Genomic DNA, 11,164 nt, shown 5'->3' on the forward strand with positions numbered 1-11,164 from the left:
CGTGTGTAACACGAGATGCACTGCTGCAAATTGGCAAGTGTTCAACTTACAACGAATTACTGGGTAACTGATGCTATACAAGTCCAGTTATACTAGAAATTATATGGTACAGTGATGAGCTGGTGACTCAATTCTAAACGTATTTTGGTAAAATTAATTTAACATTACCACAGTGAATTGTACTGTCCTATAGTTACCAAAACCCTATTATTGCAAAACATATTAAAAATAAAATGCTAATATCTTATATTCAATATCAATTATACGCCCGATTTAAACGTCTATTTGTGCATTGTAGCATTTTAACTTGACTGGCTTTTTATGCGTTATTGATTACACATCATCGCACACCGCATGTATTGCAGTTATCAAGCTTATAGTGATCATGAAAGTTTTAAACTTATTTGAATTGCTGACATAAGCAATCACTATTTTGCCCGAGGACACTTATACGAAACATTACTAGAACGAATAAAAATATCTTGAGAGCTGAAAAATTGACAAAAGGCATAAGTTTAGTTTTTTAGTGGCGGCCAGATATTCGGTCAATAAAATGAGATATATAGTTATAATTACTGTACAGTTAAATTACGCAATTTGTTAATATCAATATAGAGGATAACTTCTTGTTTCAGTAAGAACTTCGTTCGTGTTTTATCTCAGTAATTCAATGTCAAACTACTTTACATTAAGAAGTGATAAGATTCAGGTGGTAATTACATTACTAAGGTAAGGCTTAATGTTTTGAAGGTATATTGCCTGTACATTAGGCGTAAGTATAATACAGGCATCTCTGAAATGTTTAATACGTATTTTCTATACGCCATACAGCGGACGTGAAATCACTTTATACGAAATATAAGCAGAATTTACATTCCAAATTAGCTGGAAGTGCGTATGTTTATTCAGTGCATGCGTTAGATGTGTAAGTTCGTGTCAGGTTGTGTATAGGCTACAGTGTTTTAAATACTCTTATATATTTGCATGCGATTACGCAACACAGATTTCGTGGGATACACACGTTTTATTTTCATTGGTCAGGGTGTTTTTAGTCATGCGTAAAATGTTGCCATATGAATAATATTAACTGTGTAGGCAGCAAGAAAATATGATTACGAACATAATATACGTATATTTATATAGCATATAGAGCAGGTGCAGCATATGTATGCTGTGTTTGCAACAATATACCCATATGGTTGTGTTTTTGTTATAAATTATGAACAAATCAATCGTGTTGTAACAAGACAATGGCTGTTATGCTTCGTGACGTTTTTAAACGAAGGTAATATTAAACCTTATTCCTTATTACCGTCACCGTTTGACCTCAGTGAAAACTTTACGTTTGAAATGTTACGTCACGATAAACAAACCATTTATAATGTAAGGAAAGCCGACAAACTAGTTATTGTTTTATATAAACACCTGAGCCTGCATATTATTTCGTAACCGCCGGTCGGGCGGTTATTATAAAACCAAACGTCACTTCCTAAATTTTACCCTGGTATATGCTTGATGCAGTTTTTCTCTTTAACCCAGTAAGCGGTCTACATGATTACACGCATACAAAAAGCTAGATCAACGATATAATGTGTGGCAGTGATTATAACAGTGCGAGTTACATTACAGGGCAATAATTAATTTTACCTTACAGTATATATTCTGAATTTATCCAACAGTAGTATTATAGCCTAAGGAAGTATAGTATAAAGGATGTCATTCTTCCTAAACGAAACAACTCCAGAGTTTGATGGAAACAGGTAATTATATACTATGTACAAGAATATATAAAAATAAACTATATTTCTATAAAAGGCAACAAACTTATATTCTAAGATATATCGGGATAAATTAAACGCGAAGAATATTTTGCATTTAATTTTGTATTATAACGGGCCACCGTATTAGTTGCTTTGGGGTAGGCCTATATTTATATAACTTAAATGTGTTTTTTTTACAATTTAAAAACAGAATAAATGCAACGGTAGAAACATTTGGCAAACGACACACTATACTGCGGCTGCGGAGTTTATGCAAGTCATGTTTAATTCAGTTGTCATAACTGACATGCGTTTCGTGTTTCGCACGATCTTTATGGCGTCAAAACCTGTGTTTGTCAATGTAGACTTAAATGTAGATTGTTGTAGAGGTTTGCTACTGCACATGGTTTGAGAAATAAAGTAAAACACCATCGATTGACTTTTGGCGTTTTATAATGGGAGGATTTAAAATTGATTATTCGTCACTTATTTGGCATTACTTTAACCTAAGTGTGTCTTAAAGATAATTTGGAGCAATTTCTTTGTAGGCTACCTAAATTATCATGCAATTTAAACACAGTAAACTATAGATTTAAAATACAGCAAAAAAAGGTGGGTTAATTACTTTAAACTTCATTGATAGGCAAGGTAAAGAGTTCGATGCATTTAATATTCTATCTAGCAATTATGATGTGACGAGATTTAAAACTTGGTTTAATTTTACAGCAGGCAACTCAATAATTAGTTCACATTAAAATTACACTTCCTGATTTGCACCACACACAGTAATAGTTCCGTTTCGGAAACTTGTATTCTGTTCTGCGGTCGGTATAATTAAGGCGAAGGCTATTTGTTTGTACACAGCAAGAGACACAATTCACTCAAATTAGGTATTTAATGCACAATTCAGTATTTAAGTTAAAATTGATGTGTTTTCAGTACTTTCATTGCTCCATTCGACACAGTGGGTGTAATTGTTGCGTCACTGTTCCTGATTCCACTCACTATATTTGGAACTCTCTCAAATTTGCTGACTATCTGGGTGATTGCTAGGTGTCCAAAACTCAAGTATGCCACATCGTTCGCAGTGTTTTAAGATTTCTTACATTTGTATTTTTCCACAGGTCAACTTTTAACCTCTTTATACTAAGTTTATGCGTCAGTGATCTAACGTCAGCTTTACACAGTCCATTCTCGCTGTATCAAAGGACATGGGGGTATGAAACGTGGGCTCTTTCTAAACCCGTTTGCCAGGTCTGCAAATTTGCTTTGTGCTCTACCTGACTTTTAGATAAACTTTTATTTGTAGATACTTTGGGCTTTAGAACATTGGACGTCTCATGTCACTTCACTTCATATACTGTGCTTTGCAACATTAAGATTTATATCTGTTCGTTATCCGCATTTCTTCAATCGAATCAGGCCGAGGCATTCTCAAGTAAACATATTTACTATACTGCCTGTTGCCCGAGTTATTTCAGTAAAATTTCTCTGATAATTTTCCGTAAGATATTATAGTAGATTGAAGTAAAATAGCATTTATTTTTTTCTCCTTTATCCTCCATTTGGTATTGAACAATACTTACAAAACTAGTTAAACTTATAGTCACGAATCTCAAAAAACTTTTTTATGCAGATCACCATCGTTGTGTTATGGACAATAACGCTTGGGCTTAGTTTTGTTCCTTATTATGTTTGGTCTACAGTTATAAAAAGGGACAGCAGAACACCGCCCACTATGGCTTCTTGCCTTATTTTACCATCCGAGTAAGGAAAAATTACATAAATTATTAGTATTCTACTATTCTTGTTTTAATTTATCATATAAAGTTGATTACAATTAAAAATACGGTTTATACACGACTGCGCATATCAAATTTTAAAGAATCATGACCTCTATAAGCCCTTGTTCCCCATAGCAAAGTGGGGAAAGGTGCTGGGACTTTAAGCACATATTGCCAAATAATATATGGTTCTGGGTTGATACCACGAATTAGTACTAGCATACTTTTATTTATTGACAACTTCAAAGACATACGGATTCAAAATACACACTTTTTGTTAGGAATATATCTCCAGTAGGCCGTGGGAATAGATTTAAATAACACAAGATACTATTCATACTAATGCTTATCGGCGTACGTGTCCTTGGGCAAGACACTTGAAGGACAACTGAAGTCAAATTTTATAATTGGTGCGCAGATAATCTTTACACTAAGCTAATTCTGCAATTCTAGTTTTTCCGTTCAAAACGGCACCGATTTCGAGTTTCGTCACTTACATTTTTATTGGTGACGTCACTGGTGCTTCTTGATTGTGCGCGTCCTATCCTTTACAAAGGAAAATGGCATGCTAACGATTTTATTTTGGCGATATCTCGGAAAGAACTAATGATATTTTAAAGATTTTTTCATAGACGTGTGAATACCTAAGTTTCGTAATTTATCAAACATTTATTATTTACTATCGCTCATCTAACAATTTGTTTAAATCAAAGTCTACTTTATAGCATCGGTACCGTTTTAAACGGTATACCGTTTCGGTATCATTTTGAACGAAAAATTGGAATGGTAGATTTAGCTTAGTCAGGAATATCAATTGTAAGCTTTCCTTCAGTTGTCTTTTCAAGGGCATTGCTCCAACCCAGCGGTTACTAATGGGTTGTCCAAATTATAAGCCACATAAAAACAAAAATCATACACTAAGTTGAAAAGTGTGGTAACTCGTAATCACACAAGGATAAAAATGGTTCGAAAAATACGTGTCAGACTACAATGAGTTGCCGCGACGTTGGTAATGACCCAAATCTGGCCTTAATCCGGGGTACTTGACAAGGACCTTACCCACAAAAAGTATAACTAACAAGAAATAATATTGTGTGAAAATCAAGTTTAAAATATGTTTCAGCCCTACTGTTATAGTAACATGTAACCTACCATGTATTATTATATAAAGAATTGGTATTCTTCGTATTTTTAGAACATCAATTGATAAATATTGTATTTTAAAAATGCACATTACCTCGAACAACAGAAAATAAATAATATCTAAATAAAGATTTTATTTTTGTCACAAATCTTGCTACTTAATATTTCCCACACCATTTAGCCACTTCTCAAAATTGTCTCGAAGTGCCTGAGACTGAACTTCAAATATAGTAATTGACGATTTTCTAAAAAGAATTCCGTTTTTGCCAAGTCCCGTATTCCCCACTTATATGAAAACTCCAATTACCGTATATATAAATAAACAAAATATTTTCTAATCAAAAGTTTCCGTAATACTCGTAAACACTAATTTAATAACACCTGAAGTGGCTATCTAATTTTAACCATTCACATTCTATAGCCCATCAGCAATCATATACATTAGAGCCACCTTCGTGGTTTTAATATTCATCCCGATAATATTGGTTACAATATTTTCGTTGGGAATCTCAGTTTTGGTTTTGCGTTCAAGGAAAAAGAGACAAAAGAACAGAAAAAGTGCGTTTAATTTAAAGATGTATTTGTATTATGTTACATTTATTTTAAAATATATATATAGAAAACAATTATACTGAGAAAAACTTAATTGTGTATTGTTTTTGCCAATTGAGTTCTGCTGTCGCGTTTAACAAACTTTCAACCTTATAATAAGAATAAGCTCTTTTAATTCAGTTCTAAATTGTATTACTTATATAATACATTTACATTAAACAGGTGTCTACAGTTTGACTAATAGCGAAAATGCATCAGATCGAAAGCGGGTTGCGAAGGAAAACAAAATGATGTTACAACTTGGATTAATAGTTGCGTCATATTTACTTGGTTACATTCCTTCTGCTGGTTAGTGCCGATAATTTCAAAGTTAAATATTCTGCTACTTATACAATCAGACATATAGTTGGGGCAAGATGAGACACTCAAGCACGTATTTTGGCCCATATTTTATAACGCTGTTGGTGACTCCATGAGTCTGTACTATCATACCTTTGTTTGATAACGCTTCCAATAAATACATAAATACATCAAATAGGGACCTCTTAATTATGGAGTATTAAAAACTTTTTACACTTGCCCCGGATTGCAACCTTTAAAAAAAATTGATTTAGATACCTTGTACTATCATTTTCTGAAAAGGAATATTTTTTTGATCCGTATTTCATAATTTGGGGATGAAAGGGTTAAACCATCCTACTATACATGATATTATACAAGAACTGATCTCCTTGCACAAAAAATGGCATACAGATTTTATTTAAACTGGCCCCAACAAAGCCTCACCACATTAAAAAAAGTTCGTATTGACGTTAATCACGGCAGAGGATCCTAGTTTATACGAAACTATTTTTCAACAGTGTTCCGATTCTGGATTGCGGAGACCGGGCTCGCCCCCACAGCCGATTGGTGGTTTAGCCTTATTCAATTCTTAACTAGAAGAATAAGTGAATGTCTTAACCCAGTTTTTTATAACGTGGCTTCAAGGTACCATTCTTAATTGATGTGCAGTTTTGTAACTCTGCCGCCAAGCCAAGGTGGTTAGCATTCAACCCACTGTTTAATAATAGATAGTTTAATGTGTCAGCTACTAACCCATTAAGTTACGTACGCATGGAAACCTGTAAGCGGGCACGAGGTGAATGAAACAGAACATCCGTGTTATAAAAAAACTATAGTTTTCTTTCCTCGATCTCAAGGAAAACGCTTGTTAGATTTGTTCTTTCGTAAAAGCATCGCTGAAATAAGAATGACGGTTTATTATTTTTTCACAGTTCGCTGAGGAATGAATCAAAGAGAGCACTCGGGTTTCATGTAACAAAGGGGTTAAGTACCGTAAGAACAGATAATACCTAAACATTTACCGGAAGCCTATATTAGTGTGGCTCTCCTCAGAAATATGAACCGTCGTTGTGGCGATAAGGTGTGTCCGGCGCCGTAGCACACTTGGTTAGCGCACCTGTCTGTAACCGAGAGGTAATGAATTCAAGCCTTGTCGCTTCATATAAAGACTTTCGTTTTCGAACACGCGTTAAAGTAAATTGGAATCACTGTTCCGTGCTGCAACCACTCTAGGCGTACCGTTTTGCGAAAAAAAACTTAAGGACGATACTGCTCCATCACAGATGGTCACGGTTGTCCAAATTTTCCAACATCCAGAAAAAAAGGGGATGAAAACTAAAAAACAATCACCCACAAACTTATATACGTAGTAACCCGTGTGTGGACACTGAAACTGTAAAATTGTTGTGCAATATATAAAACTTTTCGTAAAGGTACATCCTTCTAATGATGCGCAGACACTTCATTATTATTATTCCTTGTGTGTATGGAAGAGCTCTTTTACATTTAAAATGTTCACCAGGTTATATTGTATTCATTATTAAATCAGGTATACATTTTCTAAGCGTATCAAAGTACTTTGCATGAAAACAAACTTGTAGGGTGTTAATGTTTACCGTTGACTACAAAATCACTAATTGCCATTTCCTATATACATTTTGACTGCCATTTGTAACATGTATCACCTTTATGTTTATATTTGTAGTTTGTTTATTATAACACCATTAACTAAACAAAACAGTGTTAGTATACAATAAGGCCGTTTGCTTGTAACACATGGAAGACATGAGTTGCACAAAACACCTACGGTGTTACAGCATTGTCCAATGTAAAAGTCGAAGCCCTACTGAATACTTTCGTTTAAAAGGGTGGTAATTCAGTATTACAAAGATTTAGGTTTATTAACTACGTTCAGTACAAATATCTGCCTGTCTCGGTCACAGAACGTCATTGTAGTTAAACTTTAACAGTGTTCTGAAGAAGATACAGTAGGGTGGGGGAAGATGGGACACCTTTGACACATAATAACCAAATATTCGAATCGTGTTTTAAACAATTAACAACGGTCTATGGGAGCCGTGATGATAAAGTTTTATAAAAAATCGTTAATTGTTTGTTTACTACCACATTGGAGGAGAAAATTGATTGAAAATGTGTCCGATCTTCCCCCACCCTACTATACATTCGAGATCGGTATCATTGTTTATTCTGGTATACAATGAATAAGTCGCGTCAGTATAGTCTATATGGTTTACAATCTTATCTTCTGATTGTTAATTCTGTTGTTTACACGATATTTTAACAGCGCCCATAAACACATCATACAGAGCTTCATCGCTGTCAATATTTTGCTAACGGAATTCTGTGAATAGAATTGCAAGGATGTGGCGAATATACAATTACAATGAAATGTTATTGTTGTGGTATATAGAGACGATAAACATATTTATTGATCCTAAGGCTTCACAGTAGGCTATATATTAAAATATACTATTGCAATCTTGGCTACACGAACATTTATGTACAGCACTGTCGGAAAAGATATGGATACTGTTAGCACTTAAATTCCATATTTCTTGATCGTGTTTTGAATAGTTTATAGTCGCTGGGCTACAGTTATTTTTATAATTCTGTGAATATTTTTTTGTTTACTATTAAATTTGACGAGAGAGGGAAATGAAAATAATTATGTCCCATCTTACCCCAGTCTACAGATTATAGCAATTAAATAACATTTTAAAGTAATAAAACTTTTACTTTACAAATCTTTAAAAAATGCATATACAAATATTTTAAGAAAGGCAAATATATTTTTATGAATTAAAGTTAAAAATCTAATAACGCTCATATTATTTGCTTTGGCAAAATCAATTTACATATGAATAAAAACTGTTTCAGAATTTGCTACATCCTTTTTTATCTTTTTTATTCAAACAACCGTAGTATATAACATGTGAAAAATAGGCATGGGTCAATATGACTTTAATTTGGGATAAAAACAACACCAAAATATCGTTTTAAATTCATTTATATATATATAAAGTTTACATGGCAAAGCTATATATAGCATAACCGGTTTAATTCGGTAGGTTAACTACAAGTTCCAGAATACCGCTAATGTAAATACATATATTTCAACTTGGAGTCCCATCATTCCCCTCATTGTAGTTTTCTATAGGTTAAAATCCCAAACTTGAAAAGGTTTGCTTTTAATCCATTTATTTATAGGTCAGAGGTCATTGAAATATAATATAGGCTACTGATATAATAACAAGATAATATATCGTACAATGGGGGAAGATGGGACACTTAAGCACATATTGTCAAATATTTTCAAAGTCAAAATAGATGGTTTTTGGGTAATACTATGATTTATTACTATCATTCATTTATTAATTGACAACAATTTAAAAAGTATAACTTAACACACTAGAAGTTATACAGCAATTCGCACATCAGGTGAAATTTTACAAATTCGGAAAAACACAGGATAAGATGGGGCAGTTTAAAATCATTGTTAATTTTGATTAATATGTGTGTTTATTATTAGGAATACACGTAAATAACACAAAATAATACTGTACGGTTTGAAAATCAGGTTTAAACATTCGTTTCCTTGCCCTACTGCTATATTTTTTAACATGTTATACCTACATTATATAATTGTATAACAATTGGTATTGTTTGAACAAGGATAAATACTGTTTGAACATCAGTTGATAAACATTGTATCCTACAAATGTATATATACTTGTAATAACAGAAAATTTACAGTTTTTGTCACAAATTTGGTATTACTACACTGTTTCTCGTACAAGCCACTTCTCATAAATTATCTCCAAGTGCAAATGACTGAAGGGAATATATTTATAAATTATTATCTTTTTATTACACTAGTATCGTCTATCGTGTAGTTGAATAACCCCTGAGGTAAAATGGGACACTTAATTAGAAAAATGGGACACTTAGTTGGAAAAAGAAAATTAAAAAAAAAAGTTTAGCAGTAGGACAAGGAAAAGAATGCGTTTAAACTTGATTTTCAAGGCGTACAATATTATTTCGTGTTTTTACGTATATTCCTAATAATAAGTACACTTATTATTCAAAATTAACAATGATTTTAAACTGTCCCATCTTATCCTGTGTTTTTTTCGAATTTGTAAAATTTCACCTGTTGTGCGAATTGCTAAACAACTCGTCGTGTGTTTTATAATATTATTTTGAATTGTTGTCAATTAATGAAGGAGTGATAGTACTAATTCGTGGTATTACCCCAACCGCAACCTATTTTGATTTCGGAAATATTTGGCAATATGTGCTTATTTGTCCCATCTTCCCCCATTGTACAATATGTTGTTATTGTTGGGCAAAATGTGTTTACCAATTTAATGGTAGTGAACTGGTATCGTGATATCATCTTGGAGGACCACATTAAATGCTCGATGCTGCCTATACGTTATGGGTGTGTTCGTTTTGTTTGTGGATTTAGTGGACATATACGCCAACTACGGTAACAGCGACGCGCCTGAACCCATTACCTCTAGCTCTGGGTTGAAGACAAGCACACTAACCACTTTGACACGTTGTCGTGAAATTAAGTCAATTGTGCTTATAAACTAATCTAAAATGAATATAAGAGGACTGTCTTGCTTATTCTAGGCTACATATAACATAGCTTAGTTAACTTAAAATCGAAAACTAGAATTGCAACTTGTATCGTCGTGTCCCGACCATTTTCAACGGAGGAAAGCATAAAATTTAGTCCGGGTTGTCGTTATATTTATTCCGACGTTCTGCGCATGACTAATGGACGCCTTGGCATATAGTTGGTTAGTGCACCCAACCTGCCTCTAACGGTATAACCCAGTATAACGGTTCATCGCTGCAATCATTGTAGGCGTATGTGTACTTAGACAAGACACCTAACGCCAAATACTCCAACCCATTGGTCACTGATGGGTTGTCCAAACTCCAAATTAGCAGCCAGACATAAAAAAATCTCCCAAAATAATCACCTACAAGGTAACATAGGCTACATGGTAACTCGTAAGCTGGCACGAGGTGTATGCACAACCTAGTTATAACGCCTGACGTTTTTCAGGCATGTGAGGATAAATTGTACGTTTTATTTGATTCGCATGAATCATTTTCATTAGGCGTGACGTTACGCCTTTATAACAATGTGATCAGTCATGTGAGTCACGTGGTATGACATCATGACCCAAACAAACATAAGAGTCCCACGCCAAAAAGTTTTTTAGTAAGCCTTAGCATTGATGATTAGGGTTATGGCAGAAATGGCTTTCATTTACAACAAGTAGTTTAAATGTCCATATTTTGTTTCATGTGTGTTAGTGTAAATTCGCGGCCTATCGTTTTGTGAGGAATTAAAAAAACAACTAAAAAGTGACGCAGTTAGTTTCTTAAACGTAATTTAGTGTAATGGACACGTAGTACAGACACCAGGAAACTTAGCCGAGAAACATATTTATGGTAATGTATATATGTATAAATCGTCAATTTTAATGTAATGTTGAAATATTTCTTTATGTTGTTCATAGGCTATTGTTAATTTTAAATTTA

At 33.6% G+C, this 11,164-nt stretch overlaps 1 protein-coding gene across 1 annotated transcript; it reads left to right on the forward strand.

Annotated features, from left to right (window-relative positions):
* Positions 1-641: 641 nt before the first annotated feature.
* On the forward strand, positions 642-7,119 carry LOC101242126 (putative neuropeptide Y receptor 11). The gene is made up of 9 exons (XM_004227121.3): positions 642-1,760; positions 2,700-2,828; positions 2,885-3,014; positions 3,070-3,198; positions 3,397-3,527; positions 5,109-5,245; positions 5,462-5,587; positions 6,100-6,226; positions 6,514-7,119. The coding sequence occupies exons 1-9, from the start codon at positions 1,714-1,716 to the stop codon at positions 6,593-6,595; spliced, it is 1,038 nt and encodes a 345-aa protein (XP_004227169.2). The 5' UTR covers positions 642-1,713; the 3' UTR covers positions 6,596-7,119.
* The last annotated feature ends 4,045 nt before the right edge of the window (positions 7,120-11,164 follow it).

The sequence above is a fragment of the Ciona intestinalis genome, unplaced genomic scaffold (genome assembly GCF_000224145.3).
Source record: "Ciona intestinalis unplaced genomic scaffold, KH HT000103.2, whole genome shotgun sequence".
Taxonomy (NCBI): Eukaryota; Metazoa; Chordata; class Ascidiacea; order Phlebobranchia; family Cionidae; genus Ciona; species Ciona intestinalis.

Bases quoted from the DNA above. Each gene is read 5' to 3' on its own strand.
- LOC101242126 (XM_004227121.3), top strand. From the start codon at position 1,714: ATGTCATTCTTCCTAAACGAAACAACTCCAGAGTTTGATGGAAACAG. The intron at 1,761-2,699 runs GTAATTATATAC...ATGTGTTTTCAG, and splicing joins CCAGAGTTTGATGGAAACAG to TACTTTCATTGCTCCATTCG. The intron at 3,528-5,108 runs GTAAGGAAAAAT...CACATTCTATAG, and splicing joins TGCCTTATTTTACCATCCGA to CCCATCAGCAATCATATACA.